Genomic DNA, 24,386 nt, shown 5'->3' on the forward strand with positions numbered 1-24,386 from the left:
ACGATCGGCTTACCGTACAATATAATTTATATAATTCGTTTTGTTTGTTATTATTTTTTTTTTATTTTGATGATGTTATTTTAATACTCATTCATTATGATGATTTAAAATTTTTTTAATCTTCTAAATGCATATTACTTTTTTAATTGTTACTCGTGAAAAACAACAACAACTTTTTCAATAGTAATTTTTTCATTTATTTTATCGTTTCGATGGATTTTTTTTTAAATTTTTTCCTATTTCTTTTTTTCATTATATTACTGTCTACCCGGAAATCGAGTATTTCAACGATTTTAATAATAAAATATTTATTATTTATTTAAAAGCAATAATAATGGTTTTTTTATTTTTATTTCTCCATTTTTTTTTTCAGTGATTTTTCTTAATTTAAAAAAAAAAAAAAACAAATAAAATATTCGGGAAATTAAATTGGGTGGCATTGATAGTTTGGACAGCCTTTAATTAAACCCATTATCATTATTAAAAACATTTTTCATAACAAAATAAATGTCAAATTAACAAATTGATTATTTTTTTTTTTTTAATTACAAAACTCGATTAGTTTTTTTTTTTTTTTTTTTTATACAGTTTAAAAAATCATTTATCTTATTTTTAATATATATTTTAACTAATTCATCTTTCATACTTTTTTTTTTTTTTTAATTAATAATGACTAATTAAATAACTGGCAAAAAATTTTAACAAGTAAACAGAAATCGTCGAGTGACGATAATATCGTCGTAAGAAAGCAATTATTTTATATATATTTTATTAATTAAAATTTTTTTTTATTTTAATCATAATCAACTTTTTTTATATACCTATTTTTCATTTTTTCGTATCATTTTTTTTACCTCATTTAATTATCAACTGATTAAAATATTTTCTTGTGTAAAATTATCATGGAAATTAGTAGTGGTTTTTTTTTCTTTTAGCATGTGTAATTGATACTGTTTTTTAAATAATTTTTTTGCATTTATTTTTATTTTTTTAATGCACACAGCAGATGTTTTTGTCATTCGTATTTTATTTATATTTTTAGATGTTTAAAAATTCAAATCTTTTATATTTATATATTATTTTTTTTTCATACTTAAATATTTATATACTCCATTAAATTTCGTAATAATTTTTTCATCCATTTTTCATATTATATTATTTTATTTTTATACTTTCAACTATATATGTGAGTGCGTGTCGTAAAATTTTCTGTACCCAACTTGGATATGCATCACCTTTTGTTCCCTCTGTGTATATACAATTTATTTTTTTTTTTTTCTAAAAATTTCCCCTATAATTTCGTTGTTTTGTGTGTCATTATTTTTTTTATACTCGTTAATTTTATTTTTTTTTTTTCTCAGAGCTTTTTGTGAGATTCTTTATGGTTACTGTGCTTAAGTTTTTATTCCTCCTTTTTTTTTTCGTCAAATGAATTTTTCTTTATTCAAGGAACTAAATGTCGTCATCAATTAAACAACTAAAAATTCTAATTACAACTTGATGATTATTTGTTAAACGAAAAAAAAAAAAAAGAATAAATCAAGATTTTAAATTATTAAATTTACAAATGATTTATGAAAGGAAAAAAAAATAAAAAACTTTAACAATGAATAATTATTTTCTTGATTTTTCTTTCTTTTTTTGGACAATTGTTTTTTGACATTTCTTCGTTATTACTTTTAGCAGAGTCTATTTGCGTAAATGTGCACCACAATCGATCGTTGGTGTCAACTCTCTTCCCCTATTTTCTCCCTTTTATACCACTTATGTGCTCTCCCACCCAATTTTCCAAACCATCTAAAGCTCCTCTATCAGCACCAGCCGTGACAATGGAAATAAAGAAAATAAAAAAAAAAATTTATTCTGGACCAGATGATACAGGAAAAGTTTTATCATTTTTATATAATTTTTGTTATTTTTTTTTTTTTTTTCAACATACGAGCACTTGTCACGCACTTGTGCTTAATTTTGGTTTTATTTATTTATTTTTTCTTTTCTCGTGTGTGTAAAAAGTTTTTTTGGAAATTTATGGGTGCTATAAAGTATTAATGTTTTTGAATTTTTTATTATTATATTTATTACTATGATTATAATTATTATTATTATTTATTTATCTCACTTGTAATTTATTTATTTTTAAAATCCTGTCATTGGTTTTATTTTTTTTTTTTATTGATTTATTTTATTTTATTTTTTTTTTAATCAAAAATAAGCAAACTCTATATTATTTTGAGTTTACAAAATACAAAAAATGTTCATTAATTATTATTAATTTACAATTTTATTTTTTTCTAAATTAAGTTATTATTTTTTTTTTTACTATTCATCAAAATTTAATTCAACGGTCAAAGAATGATAGTAAAAGGCCTGATGATAAACCGGATATGTGTATACGATTGATGAATTTATTTCTTTTGTTATAATATTATTTTCATTATGTCATTTTCATTTTATGTATTTTTATTTTTTTTTTTCATATTATTACATTTTTTTAAAATTTTCTTTTGGATCTTTTGTATGCCTTGGGTTTCCTCGCAACGACAAAAGCCGAGAATCGATATAACGCTAGCTTTTGTGCACGCGATTACAAAATCATGCCTGGATTAAATAAAAAATTATGTATGGCCTTTAAATATATATAAAATAATAATTTATTTATTATAATTTACTGTTAAATTTTTTCCTTCAACATTCGCCTTATGTGCATTTAATATACTCAATTTTTATACAATTTTTTTTGCTCTTGGCGGCTCGTTGAAAATCGAGCGAGGAAAATGTCCATTACTTGGAAAATTTAGTCTCGAAAAACGCCAGGAAATACCTATTTATATGTATATTTTTTTTTTAATCAGGAGAAATATTATACACACTTAGAGAAGTACAGAAAAGAAAATAATAGCTATATTATATTAGTTTTTTGTTGTGAAAATTATTTTTTTTTTTGCACTGATATGTCGATAGAAAGAAGAATAAATATTACGGATAATCTCCATGTATTTTTTTTTTATATACAATATATTTTTTATTTTTTTTTATTTTTGAATATTATTATTTTGTGCATGAATGTGTGTGTCGGTGAATTTTTTTTTATCCAATATTATATTGATATTTTTAATCTACTAAATTTCTTTTTTTTTCTTATTCAAATATGGGCGTTTTTTTTTTTTTTTGCGTTATGGTCCATCTAGCCAATGTATTGCGGAAAATATAAATAAGTTTGTTGACATGAAATTGGAAAAATCGAATTTATATTCATTACAAAATTGTAGAAAAAAAAAAAATAGTTACAGTGGAAATGGAGAAATAAAAATAGTATAATAAAAATGAAAAAAAAAAAATGCTTTTGTGGGAAAATTCCCGGGCCAAGTAAATGTGTGGGTGGAAAAAAGGTAAGGGGTGAAAAGTGGCTGATGATTGGTCCCAGCGGCGTAAGGGTAGATCTATGTGTTGAATAAAAATATAAAAAAAAAAAAAAAAATAAAAAACTATGATTCTTTGCGTTTGGAAAAGCCACTTATCTCTCAAAATTTACCATTCTACCCTCCATTGCAAAACAATTCCCTCGCGAATTATTGTCATTTTTATTATTTTTTTAATATTACGCGTATTTATTTTATTCAAAACACGTATACGTTTAAATTTTCAACTCTCAAAGACAATCTGTTGTCAAATATTACATGTCCATTTGTTTGTTTAAATAATTTTTTATTTATTTTGAAATATAATAACAAAATTAGTATTTTTTTTACGTCAATTGTTTGTTTTTTAAAATGAAAATGAAAATGAAAAAAATTATTCAACATTTACAAAGGCAAATGAAAATGAAAAAAAAAAGTGAAATCATTTCTTTTATTCAAAAATTGATATGGTGAGTTTTAAAACTTTTTCTGTTAGTGAAAAAAACTTTTTTAATAATAAAAATAAAAAAAATTGTATACTCTGTGCGTGCGTCCCTTTTATTTTTCATATGATTTTTATTTTATTTTATTTTTTTCCTCAATTTTGACTGACTATCGAAAATATATTAGGCTGCGAGGGTTTTGAATTTTTTTTTCCTTATGGCTTTTTTTTTTCTTTGGGGTTATTTGCAATAAACGTGAGGCTTTCCCAAACATATAAAAGTGCAAAATGATAGATAAATAAAAGAAAAAAAATTCAAATGATATTTGTGGATCATGTGTGAACATATAGGAAATGAAGAAAAATAAATAAAATAAATTGAGGTTGATGTTTATAAATAAATTTGATGGTTGAGCCAATTAAGGGGGGCTTCACAAAAATATATATAACATTCAAATGTGAAATATTTTTCACAAGTTATATTATTCTTGTGTTTATGTAATTTTTCATGTTTGCGAATTTATATATTTTTTTTTTTATTTATTTATTATTTTTTATATTTATGACAAAAGGCAGCGTGGGTGGGCAATTTATTTTTTCCGTTTTCCCGAGGGGTAGCTCGCTCATTTATATATCTATATAATTTTTTTTTTATTTCTTTTTTTCTATTGTAATAATATCTAGAACGGCCCCATGATTGTGATTGTTTGAATCATTTATTTAATTTATCACGAACGAGAAAAGATAAGGTTTAATTGTGGTCGTCAAAGATTATTGTGAATATGTACGTTTTTTTTTTTTTATTTTTATATTTTCTTCAAGCCCAAAATTATTATTAATATTATTAATATTATTAATAATTATTTATTTATATTTAATTGTTTTTTTTTTTTTGGTTTTATATATATTTTTTTTTGTTATTATTAACCTCGTGTGGTCCGATAAAATTTTAAAACATACCTTGAAATAATTTGAGTAGTTTATAATCATCATGCTGGACTTGGCTTTTTTAAATTCCGCAATTTTTTTTTTTTTAATATAAAGACACTCTTTATTTAATTATTCTGTTATTTATTTATATATTTTTTTTTTTTTTAATTATTTAAAATACAATATCTCACTGAGCATTTAACTCAAAACAGCCTCTATTTATTCACACACATTCTCACACTTTATTTTTTTTAAATTTATTTACCTATTTATTTATAATATTTAAAATTTTTTTTTTTTTTATATTCACTACGATCACACTATATTGAGTTCCATTTTAAATATAGATTTTTAAAATTTCCTTTCGAATTATCTCCAGGAGAGCCCGTTTTTAAAAAATTTTTTTTTATTTTTGCGGCAGTGGAGTGTGTTGTTATCTATTTTAATTTAATCACATTCCATTTGTAAATTTTTTTTATAATTTTCACTTATTAACCGAGGCCAGAAGATGATTTACTCCAGCCAATATCTTGATTGGCTGTTGTCTTGGTCCCGTTGGTCCTCACGTTTGAATTTCTCCTAGTATCATCTGAAAAACCAAAAAATAAAACAAAAATTTATTTTATCGCAAATTTAATTGACCATGCTTTATTAAATAATAAATTTAGTTATTTTATTAAACTTTTTAAACGACCTATATATATTATAATTTTTTTATTTTTGTAAATAGAGTAAAAAAAAAAAAAAAAGCATAAAAGTTAGCAGTATAGTTTTGAATTTTAAAACATATGTTGAAGTTACAAGTTGATGTGTTCTCTTCATGTGTAAAAGAGATAGTTTTAAACATACTTGAAATGATATTTTTGGCATAAATACAATCTGACAAGCTGCCCTATTCAACTGCCACGTGGTTTTCATATTTTATTTTCCCTTAATGTTTGACTTCAGGGTGGATATTGTGTTTCGTTGTTTATATGGTTGATTGTATGATTAAATAATGGACGATAGAATCATCTCAAATGTGAAACAGAAGCTCCAAAGGGCAAAACATAAGGGAGCCAAAAAAAAAAATACGAGAGATAGTCTGTTTTGGTGCTGGTCAATCTAATTTTCCCACAATTCACTTTTCCTCATTTTTTTTTTACTTTAACCTTCATCTAATATGCTCTTTCAATTTTATTTTATTTACTTTGATATTTTCCCAATTTAATTATATATGATAGATAAATTATCAGTAAAATTTTACCCGGGGCTTCAGTGACGAAACTCAATAGTTATTGAACTATTGGTGCAACTCAATTTCAAACTTGGCCCAAGTAATACAACACCAGCCAAGAAATACTAATGAAGTAACAAATAAATTACAATATAAAAATAAAATTAATTAATAAATAATAAAACTAATAATTTATTTTAATTAATATATAATTTAATTTATATATATAATATAAATTATTGTTCTCTTTTTTTTTTTGTGATAACAATGTGAGTTTATATTATATTGTTGAGCAGAGAGTTGAATATAACTTTGTTAGGATTACAGTTGACCTTTTAATATACACTACAAATGTGTAAATGTATTTATGCCAATTATAAACATATTATTTATTTTAGTATATATATATACATGGTGGCTATTTGTATAAAGGTAATTGAATATTTTGCTAATTGAGTAATATACATAGAGGTGATTGGCCACTATGTTAAAGCTTTTGAATCATTGCCAGAGGGAACATTTAAAATTAACTAACCGAAATTTATTAAATAAAATAAACTCTTATTTATATAAATAATAATTTTTTTAATAAATAATTATTAAAATTTTATGCCAATTATGATTTAAAAAATTTTTTTTTCAAGTAGTATATATCAGTCTTTAGTCAGACATAGTGAAAATTAAATATTAAAATTTGGCTTGACAATAAAAAATAATGGTTAATAATTGAATAAATATAAAAACTTACCAATTTTAATTGCAAATGGATCCTTTGGATGATTTGGTTTAATGGCATTCATTCGTCTATTTTGTCCTACGACTTGTCCACCTCCACATCTCCCACCCCCCGGGGGTAGGAGGGCAACTTGCTGACTACATGGTCTTTGTGGACCCTGTGTCTGTCCTCCAACCCCCGGTACCCCAGCACGTGTCCGGGGTTGCTCAACCGGAAGGACTCGACGCCTCTTCTTGGGCAGCTTGGCTCGCGCCTGCGTGTGACTGTAATACATAGCAAAATTGCTAACGATCACGGGCACTGGCAGGGCGATTGTTAATACACCAGCAAGTGCACATAATGCACCAACAAACATTCCAATATATGTTTTTGGTACCATATCACCATATCCAACAGTGGTCATAGTGACAAGTGCCCACCATAAACCAAGTGGTATACTTTTAAAATCATTATCTGGATTATACTGAATCCTTTCAGCGTAGTAGACCAAGCTGGCGAAGATGACGATGCCGAGGACCAGAAAAAAAACCAATAGGGTGAGCTCTTTTGCCGATGCACGAAATGTTTGAATTAATATTTTTAAACCAGATGAATGTCTTGTTAATTTAAATAATCTCATAATACGTATTATACTAAAAAATTCAAGTATATCGGCATTTTCAAGATGGGAGGCGAACTTTTGTAGTGTTAAATCAACATAAAAACTCATTGTTGCAATCATATCAATTAAATTAACTGATGATTTTACAAATTCACAACGTGATGGACTTGCTGTTATTCTTATTAAAAATTCAATTGTAAACCATGCATTACATATACATTCAATGTAAAAAAATGCATCATGAGAATTTGTTAATTCTTTATCAATCATAAAACTTGTTTTATTTCCATTTTGTATTGTACGTTTTTTAATAACTGGTACACGCATATCTGGATGTGTTTTTAGACAAAATGACAATATTGATATGCAGATAAAGAATACGGAGATAACACCAATTATCTGAAAAAATTAATTATATATGCATTAACGATCGAAATAATTTATTTTTTTATTTTTTAACATTTAATATCAAAATATATATTATATACACATAAAACATTCATTGGAAATTTCAAATACATTTTTTTTTTTCCTTGCAATATGTATTTCATTAATATCATTATTATTATTATTATTATTTTATTTATTTTCTTTATGTATTTATCTCACAGCTCCTCCCTTCGATACCAATTTATATATATTTCCCCTATATTTTTTTTATTTTTCTCCCTGATGGACTGTGTTGGTTTTACTCTCTTATCGATCCGATCTCAGTCGTTTTCAACCTACAATTCGTCTATATATATATGAATAAAAATACATGTACACAAGCGCCCTGTGACGACTGCATAATAATAAGCCCAATGGTTTTGTAACGATCGCCCGTGTGTTCTATACATTTCAGCAAGTACAAAAAAAAAAAAAAAAAAATAGTAAAATGTACAAAGCAAATTGAAAAAGAGCTAACCATTCATCAAGTATAAAAATGAAAAAAAATTATTAACAACTTGTTATCAGTATGCTCAGTTTAATTTTTAAAAATATATTTAATATTATTTTCTGCTTGATAAATCTTTTTTTCAATAATAATAATAATAATAAATATTCAAAAGAATAAATAGTGCGTTGTAATGATGAAATGGTGATACTTTTATAAATAAATTTTGACAGTTAAAATGATAGAAAAAAAAGGCTTATTAAAGAAAATATTATTTGTGAATGTAACGGGATGAGGAAGAGAGGTGAAGGTCAAAATATTTTGCATCGTTAATGGCTAAACATTGACAAAACATGTCAACTGTTGATAAATTTAACAAATACACGAATATTGGTGATATATATATGGAGTATATACATGACCTATGTTGATGATATACTATACACAAAACCCATATAATTTGTGGTTTGAATTTCCGTATTAAATTCAAAATTACAGTTCAATACTGTATATATTCATCTTTCTCTTTTGCATACTGTATATAAATTGTATATATATGTTAAATGATTTTTCATCTTTTATTCTGCTTTGTGTATGTATCAACAACATTGCCCCATGTATTTTGATTTTTTTTTTTTTTTTTTTTTGTAACTTCAAACCCACATTATGCACTGACTCTTCCTCTTTCTCGTTAACCTCCACTTTTCATTTATACACCAATGTCATTTGTACATGATCAAATCAGCAACTGGCAAATTACATGTTGATTTCGAAAAACAAATGACAAACACATTAACAATGCTTGCATGTAATTTGTATGTTGCGTGTGTTTTTTTTTTATTTTTTTTTTATTTTGAATAATAAAATTGATGGAAAATATTTATTAATTTTCAAAGGAAAAATTAAATTGTATAGAATTAAATTTTTAATGAAAAAAAAAACCTTGGGATTGATTTATTACTTTATTTTTTTGTAATTTTTATTAAATAATTATAAAAGTTTATCAAAATATTTTATAATTTGGAAATTTAAAAAAATTAAAAATATTTTTTGCCATTTTTTTGAGTTAAAGTTGATAATTCTTTTTGAAAATTTAAATAATATTGTTTTAAATTTTTGAAAAAATTAATTATCTATTTTTCTATCAAATTTATTTATTCATTTATTTTTTTTAAATATTTGAAGGATATTTGTCGAACGATCACGATATTTACGATCTAAAAAAAAACAAACAATATTATCCCGGAACTAATTTTATCAAAAAATTATATAATAAAAGTCTAAGAAAATAGTAAAAAAAAAATTAAGTAAAACACAATTATGTAGAAAGCATTAAGCGATTGTCCGGATCAATTTTATGAACACGCAAAGATTATGAATGCTCACAAAAGGGTAAATAAAAATAAATAAAAAAAAAAAAAAATAGCACGCAAACATACTTGTATGTGACACGGTTGTTTATACTAGAAGTTTGTATATATATAGAAGATTGACTATAATACATTGTCAGTGACGGATTAAAATAGAAATTTTACGAATATCTTGATATGGTCTTGAAGTATGATATTTCCGTAACATGACACAAGTGGAAAAAAGAAAAAAAAAAATAACTAAAAATAAATAAAGCAAGATGTTTACACATAAAATAAAAAAAAACATTTATCAAAGTAATTAGAATATTAATTAATTATAAATTTATAATTGATAAATTGAATCATTAATTTAATGGACAATTTATCATCGTTGTTTTGATTAAATTAATATTGTTTAAAATAATTTCTTTTTATCACACAATGATCAACATACAAATAAACTTTTTGTTAAATTTAATTACCATTCTTGATATATAGTGTAAAAAAAAAAATATTAAATATTATATACCGACCTTGGCTGCATTTGACGAGTATGGTTCATCAAATAATGACCACATTTTTGGCTTTAATTTTTGCCACCATGTTAGCCTCCCTTCGTAATACGCATCTTCAAATCCAAATTTACGCGCCAATTCTTCGTCACTTGGTTTTTCCGTGTCAAGATCCAATCTGTCCAGTACAGTCAGTGTTTCTTGCGTGTCCCGATGCTTAAAAATTGTTGATATATTATTTTTTTTTAAATTACTAAAAATTTCATTTACACAAATATTATTTTTAAATATTTCTTTATTTTTTCTACAGTAGTATGTATACCTATTTAGTCAGACAGAAAAAAAAAATTTTCATCTTATTTTTATAATAATAATGAAAGCTTTTTTTATCAAATTAATCGAGGATATTAAATTTAAAAATTAAATTTGATGTTTAATTTAAAAATTTTAAACTATAATAAAACAATTTTGTAAGAACAAAAAAAAAATATATATAAATTCATGAACAGTTTTAAAATAGTGGTACAATTTTGCAACTTCAGCGATGAAATTATCTTTTTTATATGTATAATCAGATAATGTAAATTTTATTTTCCCCATTATAATTATCAGTGTTACAATATGTACATAAAATTTATGTAACACAGCAAGATATAACATAAAAATTATTCATCAAACAAAAGAAACTTTATAACGTCTGTTTAGCCATCATCACCATTATCATTATAACATTTTTTTTTTTTTCCTCTTCATCTCATGAACAATAGGGTAAAAAAAAAAGTTGATAAATCAAGTTTTTTTTTATTTCTCGCATGAATCAAGATAGATCAGAAGTTTTCAATCCTCCTGAGATATCAAAACTTTATCAAAACTAGCTAGATGATCTTTAATAGGATCAAGTTGAAAAAAGATAAAAATTGAATAAAAAAAAAAAAATAGTAAAATAATTGACGTTGCTTTTTTTTACCATAAAGATAATTGAGTTTATCAAAGGAATAAAAAATGATAATGATAAAAAAAAATCATTTGAAAGTTGTTTTTTCCGGTGGATAAATTTTTGTAAAATAAAAATATGAATTGGTTCGTTGAGTTTTTTTCGATATCTATTTCTCACTTTTATGGAATATAAGTTTGAGAAATTGTTTGAGGGGTAGTTTGATAATAGTGAGGGTGTTTTAATAATCATATATATTTCAAATAATTTTAGCTCCACCCAGTTGAGCTATTTATAAAGGTCATGAAAAAAACTAAATTGTTGTTTTGTCTTTTTTGCTATTACAAATATTATTTATCTCTATTTTCTTTTCATCATCTTCATTCACACTAGAACTATTATATTTTCAACTTGGATCAACCTTATTATCTCCCTATGTCATTGAGCCAAGAGCCAAACTACCCGGATAACATTTGCATAATGGTTATGGGTATTTCAGTAACGAAATTTAACTTCAATAAATGTTATGTTGTACACTGTGTTGGACAAATCATGTCAACATTTATTTCTTAAAAAAATTTTTCAATTTTATATTTATTATCTTGTTGTTTTCTTTATCAAGATATTATTTTATATTATTTTTTTTTTTAGATATTTTTTCACTCAATTTAATTTAAAAGTAAATTTTTTTATTTATTTATTTGTTGTTTTTTTTTTTTTTCATTTTAACTTTATCATAAATTGAAATTCAATATCAAAGAGAAAATTAATTTTTAAAATATATATACAAAAGAAAAAGTTTTATTTTGTTTGATGAAAATTTATAATTAGTTTTTTTATTATTTAAAAATAATAATAAAAAAAAAAATGGAAACGTGTAAATAAGAAATTTTAGCGATTCAGAAAATTCAATATATCTATATCATTCTGAAATCTAATATACATCATATTCGAAAAAAGATAATAATAATGCAAAAAAAAAAAAGCTGACCTAAATATTTTTATAAAAAAAAATATTTATGATCTTGTTGATATATTTTGAAAGATAATATCGTTTTCCATCCAATAAATTTGTATTTTTTAGTAAACACATTTGAAGTGCTTTTACAATGTTCTTACAACAATAATATATTATCAAATTATCCAATAAAAAAAAATTTAAAAGTGCACAGTTTAAAAGTAGGAAAAAATAAATTTAAAAACAGTAATTTTTTTTTTGTACATAAAGTTTAGTCTAAGTGGAAAAGAAACACAAATGTCAGACTTAGTGAATTATCGAAAAATCAAAAGTCGTAAATTTTAGGTATATGATTATAGTAAAAAATAAAAAAAAAATTACAAAAAAAAAATAGGAATCTTATCGAGCACGTATTTCTAGATAAAAAAAAAAAATAATAATAATATACGATTGAATTGAAAAATATAAATTGTAAAAGAAAAAATGTCTTCCGTTATTTATTTATTTTTTTTCTTTAGATCCAAGAATTTAGTTTTTTGCATACCTTGATCATGAAATCAAAGAAAATGTTTGTGAAATGACAACCAATAATGTCTTGAATATTTTTATATTTTATACAAGAAATCGATCGCTCAAAAATTGTTTAAACAAGAATGAAAATGAAAGATATGAAAAAAAAAAAATAATAAACTTCAAAGGTTTCAATGTAAATGACAAAAGGGATCAAAAGACTCGGACAAAGTAAATTCATTGAATAAACACATAAAGTTTGCCAGATAAATTAAAGCAATAGTTGACGTGAGAAAAAATAACATTTACACAGTGTCGAGTGCAACAGGATGATAACAACACGTACACTCCCTTAAAAAAAAACATAAAAAATAAAACAATAAAATAAAATCTACAATTCTAGACAGTCAAAAAATAGCAAGGTTGTATAAATGAAAAATCAAAGAGCAAGAGAGATAAAAAATTATAAAAAATATTTTAAAAATAAAAGGTGAAAATTGAGTCCAGAGTTGGGAAAATTGGAGGCATTGGCTGGCAACAGCTATTTCGTTTCTCGTTAGTAATTTAGTAAAAAGTAATTTCGATGATCGAATTTCTGGTACATTGCCAAAACTACTGGCATCTAGTCATAGTTATTAAAAAATAATAACAATAGAAGATCAAAGATCAGAGAAAATATATTTTTTTTTTTTTGCTATTGCCTATTAGAAATGAAAGAAAAAAAAAAATTCTATGATCTTGGTTATTGAAAATAAATATTATTAACACAACAGTGATTTTTAATACCATCGTGCTTGATCACTATCAGGTGTTGAATTTATTTTTATTACAATTCTACATTATTGATTTTATTTTTTTTTAATTATTTTTATTATCTTTCTTTGATTCTACATTAGAGTGCGCATTAAAATAGCTGCGCACAGGTTTATAAAAATAATGTGATTTTATTTTTTTGACAATCGATATTTAATACTGAAATTTTTTATATTTATTCAATTTACAAACATGTAAATTTAAAAATTGACTTATCCAAAAAATATAAATCAAAAAGAAATAAAAAATCAATTGATTATTACCATTTTCATTAACGGAATAATTTGATTTTGTTATTATTCAATTAACTGACAATGATATCATGCAAATTTAATCTCGATTTAAAATTTTATATTGAAAAAAATTTGAATTTTCAGTTACAGATAAAATATAAAATCTAAAAAATCAATTGGTTATTTTTTTGAGGTAATTAAACACTAGTGAGAGGAGCCAGATTCATAGCCAGGTGCGTCCGTTCTATCGGCTGTATATACAAGAAGCTGACCTTCTGTATTTATTTATTTTAGAACCAACGTTTCGATTGAAAATCCATATGGTGAATAATATTGAGGGGGTTTTGCTTTATATATTCTCAAATTTTCAGAATTTTCCTTTGCGTTTGTTAAATAAATAAATTGAAAACAACAAAATTATGCGTCTAGTGTAAAATCATCAAACTATTCAATTCGATAAAAAGAGACCTCAGTATAATTTGGAGTGCATTTAAAATTACCTGGAATCATTAAAATTATTCGAGACACAGATTTTTAAATTTTTAAGACGTTTAAAATCACGTGAAATAAATTTGAATTCATGAAATTCACGAACCCCTCGATTTAGGGATTTTTGCAAAAGTTCAAGACGAGCATGAAAAATACAGAAAAATAAAAATAAGGGTATGGTAAAATCCCTATTTAGGTATTCGATTGAGGGTAAAAAAAAAAGAAAAAAAAAAAAAAAATGTGGTCACGTGGATGGGGGACATGGGAGACATGACAAAAAATCATCCTTCGAAAGTTTCTATGATGGCATCTTTAAACCCTCTTCACCCAGATTATCCTATGACTCAGACTTATGTTTTTTTTTTTTTTTTTTTTGACTTAATTTATTTCTTGTGACTACTATTCCATCACAAATCGCTATACTTGATGAATTGAACAGTTTGAAAACTTAATTTCGATCAATGACCCTCGATTGAACACACTAAATATCTCAATCAATTTTATCGTGTTACAATTTTGTCTTACTTGATTATCAAATTGTAGAATCAAACTAAATGAATTGTTAGTCCTTGGAAAACAAGGAAAATTGATTTACCAATTTTTTTATTTTATTTTTTATCATATAAAGTTTGAACAGTTAATAAACTAAATATATATTTAAAAAATTATCTACAAACTTAATTAAAAAAAAAAAGATTTTTTTTTTTTTTTCTTTTTTATAACCTCATTTTAAAGGGATGATAAAATTTTTTTTTTAAAATACAATTCTGCTTGACCTGAATGACAAATTTAACAGATTCATCTTTACTCGAGTTTAACTCAATGAAATAATAATTCGTTCTATTAAAGTGTTTTATATTTTTCTTTTTTTTTTTTTCAACCAAACAATTTTCGCTTTTTTTCTTTAGTTCTTCTAGTTTTTTTTTTTTTATCTCTTTATTTTTATGTTTTTTTTTTTTTATTTATTTTTTACTCTGTAAAGTAATGGTCTCTGAAAAAAAAAGAAAATACTACTTTGTGTTTCAAGATGAGTTTATTATACCAAAAAAAAAAAAAAAAAACTAGAATATCAGTTTTCTCATTTACTTTTTTTTTATATCTCTTTTAACATCAAGAATTTTAGCATTACATAACAAGAAGAACATAAAAAAATATAAAATATAGTTCTCAAAAAAAAAATACACAAGATCAACGTCGTTTTGTTTTTTCATAAGTTGTTAAGAAATTTATATTTTAAGTATCTCCAAAAGGATCAATAATATGCAAAGCTTGAAAAATACTTGAACAAATAAATATGAAACTTGATCTATTGAATATATTTACTAGAAAATTTTTATAATTTTAAAATTCTCAAGAATAATACAAATAGCATCATTAAAAAACTTTTATTTAAATAATTTTTCAATTGAAAATAATAATAATAAATGAATAAATATAACTTTTGATATTTATAAAAAAAAAGATATTAAAAAAAACTTTCATTTGACAAAAAAAAAAGTAAATAAAAAAGTCTACATAATCTTTTCTTTTGTATATTTGAGTTTTCACAGTAGAGGTGTACATAAAACTAAGTGTGGTTACTGAGATTTAAAGGTGGTTTACCATTGGATACATATATAAATTTAAATGTCATATATACATTATGCTGAAAAGTATAAAAGTTATATATAATCATTCCTAAAATTCATGAAATAACTTGAGTATATTTTAAAATATGCAATATAACCACAGAATGTTTTTGCCAAGTGCATCACAAGCTTGAATTCCAAAGAATAATAATAAAAACAGTCTTAAAAAAAAGGATTTAAATATTTAAAAAAATCATAATAAATAATAATTTATATAAATGAAATTTATAAAATATTTTTTTGTATAAATAATCGGCTTTAAAATTTAAAATCTAAATTGGAAAAAAAATAATATAAATTTAAAAATAAATATAAATTATGTTTTGATTTCAAAAATATACTGAGAATATAATTAATATATATTAAAATATATTTATTTAAAGCTGGGATTAAAATTTCAGTGTTAAAAAAAAAAAGGGGAATTGTGTGTCAACATGTGAATTGTTAAATGAGATGAAAAATATTAAATGAAGGGGTTGATATCTTGTTAAATTAAATTTTCAAGATAACTTTATGTTAGATATATATATTGTTGTGATTTTGAGTGGGTTAGTTTATACTTGAGGGTAATAGTTGAGTCTCAAAGCAATTAGTAATTCGTCGGTTGGGTCGATAAACATTTTAATAATGGTCTCAGTCATGTCGTGTTATGCGCGTTGTACCGCACCTGGGAAATTAAAAATCATCATATATACATTGTCAATTTGATAACAAACTATCAATATAAATAAATTTAATTATTTTATAAAAAAAAAAAAAATATAATCAATAACCTTTTTTAATTAATATTTATTCAAATGATTAAACTTGAATTATTTGATGAAAAAAAATTTATATTTACTTTTCAGCTTTTTTTCATTGATTTTTAATTTATTATTTTTTTTTCTATTGATTTTAAGCTTATTTTTAACTTTTATATTTAAATTTCATTTTGCGAAAATTAATCTTTAGCATGATATATAATAAATGAAGAATAATTAATATTTTTTTTCGATAATTTATAGTATGATATTTATTTTTTTTATTGTTGAAAAATATATTGTTCAATATAGTGTTACAATTAATTGAATGATTTGAATGGTTATAATTAGAGATAAATTATATTATAAAATGTATTTTAAATGAGAAATAAATGACAAAAGATAAATAGGGGTAAATGTTGAAGTTTGACATTGCTAAATGGTTAGTATTTGAATCGATTTGTGTGACATTTGGTTGTCGTCAGTTAAAATTGGAACTGTGTTGATTCAATATTTGACATGATTAATAGAAAATTTTTATAAATTTTTAATTTATATTCAAATATAAAAAAAAAATATAAATGAAAAAATATATTATACCTGTGTATATGTCATCCAACAGCATGGTTCAACTTGATTTGAATCAAGACCCCAAAAATCAAGTTCTTCTTCAAATAATGGTCCACAAACATCAGTTGGATAATGAAGTTTTCCAGTACGATAATAATTTAATACTTGTGCAAATACACCAGGATGTCTATCAAAAAAATATTCATTTAATATTGGATCATAATTTCCAAGTGCTTCAGTTAATTTTGATAATCTTGTTGCTGGTATTTTTTTTAATGTTGCTTTATATGTTTCATGTCTTATTCCACCGACATTTAATACAACACGATTTTCAGCATCAGCAATTGACAAAGTCATGATTATTATTTGTTAAAAAAAAAAAATTTTAATTTAATTAGCTCTTTTTTTTATTTTTTTATATATATATTTTTTTTTATATTGTTGGCTAACTGCTACCGCTGACAACTACTTGCTGTTGCCGTGCCAAGCCCCGTCACCTATAGTCAACAGATAAACAAAAAAAAAATCTCATAAAATAAATTAATCTAAAAGCCATCAATATTTATTATTATTCAAATCTATTTATATATTTTAACAACAAATAAAAAAATATTCATGTACCCGTATGGGAAGAGCTTTACACTTTTTTGAAAAAATTTCATTGAGCGTGAAATACTTGAGTTGAGATTGCTCTACCTTTCCTAATCCTCTTAGGTAAAAAAAAATAAAAAAAATAAAATTACTAAAAAAAACGATTGAACAAGAGAGAGAGAGAAAGAAAAAAATAAAATAAAGAAAAAAAAACGTAAAGTGGTTTTGATGACAAAAAATGGAGTGTAAGAGCTTTTCCTAAAAATAAAATTAATGATCTTGAGAGGCAAACGCGCGGGCGCGTATCAAATCGATAAGCCCTTTTCGTATAACATCATGAAACAGGGGTTGAATATATATATATTTTTTTTTTATTATTCATTTCGTCATCATCATCATATATATCTTACTTGACCAATATTAATCCACGAGGACTAATCCGCTGCTCATTTATATCTCATAAAGTCCAAATGAATAATTACAATATTAATAATAATTTTTTCTTTTTTGCTATTTAATATTATTTTTGATATGTAGAAATTTATTTCTAGCTTGATTGATTTAAATTAACGATAATTATTATTATGTCAAATCATAAATCACATGTGTGATCATCCTTCGGGTATGAGGGTTATTTCAAAAGGGATTTCAAATAGGAAATTAGGTAATTTGTTAAAATGTCGAATCATTGACAATATGAATGAAGTAAAATTATCAGATGTGTATGAGCTTTTAATTTCATCTGGGAAATTGAATATCAAATATATATTTTATTATTTAATTGTTTATTGAATTTTTGAATAATTAAATTACAAAAAATTGAAGCTTTTTTTTTTCTCTTATTCATTATACTTGGATTATTTTAAAAATAAAATTGTTTTTTAATTTTTTTTAATTATATTATTGTTGCAGATAAGGTGGGTTTCAATTGGACAAGCTGATGAAATTTATTTATGATTTTTATCGTCAATTGCAGTGAGGGTAAGTTTGGAAATTTTTGTGTCAAATTTTAGAGTCATTAAATGATCGATAGAAAATTTCCACTTGGGATTAATCAAAAGCTATCATATTGGGTTAACTGAACATACTGTTATCTCATCGAAAAATATAAATTTTTAAAATCATATAAAAAAATATGATATAACAAGTGTTTGTTTCGTTGTCCATTTTACCCCCCATGACTTTTATAATAATTTTTATTTCGGATTACAATTGTCAAAATTGCCAAGAGTGAGGATTAAATTTACGAGGTTGGGAGGTCTTCCTAGTCATAAATAAAAACATAAAGGTTAAAGCTTTTTTTTTCACTATTCTTTTCCTAATACACCGGTTTGGTAAAGCCTCGTGATAATGTTTTTTACGATTCATAGAATAAAAAATAATCATAAAAAGAAAAAATATAAAAATCATTTCGAAATCGAAAAGATTACACTTACAAAAATCATAAAACTGATTTTTTTTTTTTTTATCTATTTAAATTCTCAAAAAAAAAAAAAATTGTACCAGATATATAAAAACAAAAATTTCATTTTATTATTGATTTTTTTTGTTTGATTTTATTGGGCGTATTTTTAGATGTAAATTTCGATTGAAAAACAAAAATTAAAATTCATTGAAATTCAGCCTCTTACTGGATTATTGAAAATTTTAAGTTTTGAAAATTTCAATCGTTAATGACGACCCAAGATATTATCAAGCTGCTGATTATTTTTTATTGTTTTTTTTTTTTTTTGTTTCTAATTGAACATTGAAAGTTCATAGCAATTGCTATTGTTTTATTTTTTTTTTTTGTTATTTATTTTTGGCTTTCTGAGAAAGATGTTTTTCATTTTTTTTTTTTTTTCTCAATTTTATATCTTTTTTTAATACTTTATTTGTGAGATCCCTTACTTGATTCGTTTTAAACTAAAATCTCAAATTTCTACCCGACATTTGGTATCACAGTTTTACTTTTATTTTTCCAACTTTTACCCTCAGTTTATTTTCCCAATTTCTATTCCCCTATACAACAAGCTTTTTTTTTTTTTATTTATTTTTTTTCTTCAAATGGTGACCTTAATTTGAAGAAACTAACCCGTTGGAAAAAAAATCGAAAATATGAAGTATTTGTCAGTAAATTTATGAAAGTACCTTTGATTTTTTTATTAATATAAAAAAAACATTTCTAAGAATGGTTAGAAACAAGAACACAAAAATAAGTTAAAAAAAAAAAAACAATTCAATGTACATGAAAATGAAAAACAATGTAAAAAAAACGATGAAAAATGAGTCTTTATGAACCAGCCATTAACTTTTGACATATCAATATTTCACTTAAATAATTTCAAGATAAAAAAAATAAAAATAAAGTGTCAAAATTCAAGTTTATATTTTTTTTTTATATGCCAATAGTTTTATGTGTCTTACATATTTTAAAATTTATTTTTTTATTTCTTGCAATATTTTATATTCAAAGTTATGGATAAATTGAAAGATTGATTAACGTAAATTTTATGATATTCAAAATGTGATAAAGAAAATAATACCATGAATATTTCATTGAATAAAAAAAAAAAAAAATGAAATTTTCAATTTTATAAATATTATACGTTTGAATTTACTTCTGAGCGCAAGATAAAAGTATATCTCGTGCATTTCTAATTTAGTCTTTTTACCCTCAAGGCATTTACAGCTCACTTTTTTCATTTTTTTTTCTTTTTAGCAATCGTATTCTATTTTATCATGGAACCTTACACTCATTCTTCATTTTACCTTATACTTTTGACTCTCGACGAGTTTGTTTCATTTTGCTTTTTTGAAAATCTCATGTGTCTTGAATTTTTTTTATTATCATTGTTCTATAGTTAAATAAAACGAGAAAATTATATGAATTTTTTCATTTGGCTCATTGAGCTTTCAAAAGCTACACAATATTATTTAGGAAATTAATTAATTCGATATATATTTTTTACAACAAAAGAATGTATTTTCATTATTTTTGTCAATTTTTTTTCAACCAATATATATTAAATTCTTTCCCTGCATTTATTTTTTTTTTAAATATTCTTTTTTTTATAATCTTGAAAAATAATATATTTTTTAATAAACAGAATAATAAAGCTGTCGAAAAAAAAGGGAATTATTTTTAAATATATAAAATAAAATAGAGATGAAATGGAGGAAAAAAATGATAAGTTTGAAATATTGAATCTTTCAAGTACTTTCATGGGAGATACACCTGACCTGTAAATATATTTTTTTCTTTTTTTCATTATTTTTATATTCACCAATCCTCATTACAACAAACTCAAGAGTAGAAATGGTGATGCATCAAGCTGGCAAAATAAAAAATAAATAAAAAAAAAAAATTGAATTTACCAAGAATTTATCTCGTTTCTGCAGTACAAAAGAGAGTGATATATAAATTCAAAAATAAAAACAAAAAACAAAACCAGGTTAACACTGATTTATCTCTGCATTGCCATGATTTTAAATCTGTTATATCACAAAAAGCTTTATACAAAATAACAACGAAAAATAACAATGGACTTGTAAAATTGTCTGAATTTTATGCTAAAGCTCAAAAAAGCTCAGTTTCATTATAACCGTTTATGCAAAAGGTATTAAAAAATATAAATAAAATCAAATTCATTTGTTTTAATAAAAAATATTTCAATAAACATAATGATGTAGTTGTTGAAACAAAAAAAAAAAAATTCTTTTTAATTAATTAAACTTGACAAATGAATTTTCATTTTATTGATTTTTTTTAAAAAAAACCTCTACACTGTCACACTGGCTCAATAAATCATGAAAAAAAAAATCAATAAGTTAATGAAATTTAATTTTGTAAAATGTTGTTTATTTTTTTTTTTATATGTAATTCATTTACTAATGAGTTTGCGCTTATAAATAAAATAAAAATACATAACTATCATAAAAAATAAAAATAAACAAATAAATAAATCAACGTTGTATATTAAAGTTTAAAAAGTAATAAAATATTTAAAATTTCATGACTATATTGTATATATATTTATGACTTTTTTGTTTTTCCGAGGAGGAAAATAAAACGATATAATAAAAAAATAAAAAAACAACTTTTTGACGATAGTAATTGTTGAACACGAGCAGTGGTTTTTTTTTTTTTTCCACATGTATAATATGATTACACGAATTTATGGAGGAAAAAAAAAAAATAGGTAATATAAAAAAAGCTGGTGGTTGTAAACTTCGTGTTGATCTAAATGGCCTCCACCTCTAGATTTTTCGTATATTTTTTTTTTCATTTTTACTTTGCCTTTGTTGCGCGTGTCGTCACGCACAGAGAAATTATACTTGAGGCAATGTGTAACATACGTTAGTCTCGTGAAGTATATATATATATTTAAACAACATTTAACAAGAATCCCGCCACAATCGATAGTCTGCGTGAAATGCACGCTAAAGTAACCTCAACCGATAACAATTCTGTGCTCATTAAAAAATTAAATAAAAAATATGCAATGCAGTATATTTTTAATGAAAATTAAATATTAAAATATCAAAGGTTTTTTTGAGATAAAATAAGATGAAAAAATTTGATAAAATATAAATTATTAATTATGACTCGTTTGGGGAGGATTAAAACTGTCTAAAAAATTAAATAATTAAAAGAAAAAAAATTTAAAAAATTAACAGACGTTGTAAGAATGAAACTAAAGTGTAAAAAATTTTTGTAATAATAAAATTATATTAATTATAAACAAATAATAAATAAATAAAGTAAAAAAAAAGTGATGCAAAAAAGAAAGGTCGAGAGAATAAGAAGCTGCTTGAAGAGCCAACACAGATGAGACCTGATGAGACTTCGTGTCAGCCGAGTAGATATAAAGGTCAAAAAAAAAAATAAATAAAAAAAAAACATATACAAACTAACGTTTCCCGAGACACTAGAAAAAAAAACATACAAAAAAAAAAACAGCGAGTTAAAGAAAAATAGATATACAACTTTTGAAAAAATATAATAAAAATTATAAAAAAAATAAATAAATTCACACACAGAGTATATATAATAAACCCACCCTGAAGTCTTCTTTCATGTCTCGGTGTTCCTCCGGGACATCTCAGTTCTCGAGTCGTTTCATTTTCATCTCGTTTGTCATCTCGGACATACCGAGCATGACCCTTCCTCCACCAAAAAAAAAAACCCCTCAACACATACTACACCTTCACCAAAATACCATTTACCAAAAATACAATAAAAAAATGAACAAATAAAATTTAAAAAAAAAAAATCACCAACCCCTAACGCGAGGCTACTATCACCAGTTGCAATTTTTTTTATTTTTTTTTTTATTTTCTACATTATTTTTTGCACATACTCAACACACTGACACTCAAACACAATTTATTTTATTTTTTTTTCGTTTCACTTTTTCATCACAAACACACACAAAGCACAATGGTATATACTTCAATCCGAGATTTGTTGTTGTATGTTAAGTCACGCTGCAATCTTGTTTATGACGTGTCTCACTTCAAACATCCATCATTGACAAAAAAATATATATTAATAATAAAAATATACCCTCGTGTATATTTATTATTCATAAAATAAAATAAACAAAAAAAAAAATAAAAATTACAAATAATTATTTACTTATCAATTAAATAAATAAATGTAATTTTTTTTTTTTTAACAATTTTTATTAATAATTTTATTCAAGTACAAAATATAATTTTATTTATAATAAATAAATTATTATTATAATATAAATATATTGTTAAATTAAATGGAAAAAAAAATTGTTTTTTAAAAATTTTTTTATTTTATGTAGTACAACAATACTGTTCTCTGGTTGAGAGCTGACTGAACTGACCCCGACTGTAAGTGGCGCCACAGGGGGTAGGTTAGAATTGTAGGGTAGTTGATATTTGAGTGAGATAAAATATATATTATATTATGATTAAAAGAGAGATAAATATATATATATTGTAGAATAGAACACTACAGGGTAGAGAATGCTATTGCTGTTGGTTAAAATGGGAGGGTTGAAAATATATTTTTACGCATGCGTTGATAATACATATCAATGTGTTGGTTTATATATTTTTTTATATGTATATGTTTATGTGAAAAATTCGTAGCTTGGTGGTTTTAACAAATACACATACTGTCCATCAGTGATTCCATTTTATTTTATTTCTTTTTTTCGCTTTCCACCACATCGTTTTACTTTCTAGTTGTAATTCTTTTAAATTAATTATTATTATTTTTTTTTTTTCTATCAATTAGGTGCTAATCTCTTACTGGACGGTTTGAATTGAAAAACAATATATTTTTTTTTTTTTTTGGTTATACAATTTATCTTGATATATTGAATTTTTTATATGCTAATAAATTGGTCTGACTAAATGTTGGTTATTTCACTGATTTTTTTTTTTTTTTTTTAGAAAATTTATTGCAAGGTTTTAGTAAAATATATTTTATTGTTTTTCACTTAAGTTGAATAAAAATATCAACAATTGTCAGTGACAGGAGAATTGCTTGATTGTCTTATATATAAATCAAACAAATTACAGAAATTTACTATCTTCAGCGGTCAGCGTTTTTTTTTTTTTTTTATTTTTCCTTTTTTCACGTGAACTCGACAGACAACTTTTACCACGAGATATACGAGAAGAATTGTGGTTAAAGAATTGAGGCTGAAAAATAGTCAAGTCAATTCTGTAATAAATATATTTCAAAAAGAAAAAAAAATAAAAAAGAACAAAATAAAGGTATAAAAAAAACAAAAAAAATTCTCTGATTTAGAAAACACTTTAGAACAACTTTTTATATATATATATATTTTCAATGGTTGATTTTATTTATATTATTTACCTTTTATTTATT

General features: G+C 23.5%; 1 protein-coding gene across 1 annotated transcript; it reads right to left on the reverse strand.

The window, feature by feature from the left end:
- Positions 1-1,231: 1,231 nt before the first annotated feature.
- Positions 1,232-23,362, reverse strand: LOC122849816 (potassium voltage-gated channel protein Shaw). The gene is made up of 5 exons (XM_044148640.1): positions 22,573-23,362; positions 16,970-17,436; positions 10,086-10,280; positions 6,735-7,722; positions 1,232-5,359 (listed from the first exon to the last, which is right to left on the reverse strand). Exons 2-5 carry the CDS (start codon positions 17,294-17,296, stop codon positions 5,262-5,264), a joined length of 1,608 nt encoding a protein of 535 aa, XP_044004575.1. The 5' UTR covers positions 17,297-17,436; positions 22,573-23,362; the 3' UTR covers positions 1,232-5,261.
- Between the last annotated feature and the right edge of the window lie 1,024 nt (positions 23,363-24,386).

The sequence above is a fragment of the Aphidius gifuensis genome, linkage group LG2 (genome assembly GCF_014905175.1).
Source record: "Aphidius gifuensis isolate YNYX2018 linkage group LG2, ASM1490517v1, whole genome shotgun sequence".
Classification (NCBI taxonomy): domain Eukaryota; kingdom Metazoa; phylum Arthropoda; class Insecta; order Hymenoptera; family Braconidae; genus Aphidius; species Aphidius gifuensis.

Bases quoted from the DNA above. Each gene is read 5' to 3' on its own strand.
- LOC122849816 (XM_044148640.1), bottom strand. From the start codon at position 17,296: ATGACTTTGTCAATTGCTGATGCTGAAAATCGTGTTGTATTAAATGTC. The intron at 10,281-16,969 runs GTATAATATATT...ACAATTTTTAAG, and splicing joins GTTGGATGACATATACACAG to CATCGGGACACGCAAGAAAC. The intron at 7,723-10,085 runs GTCGGTATATAA...TAATTTTTTCAG, and splicing joins ACTCGTCAAATGCAGCCAAG to ATAATTGGTGTTATCTCCGT.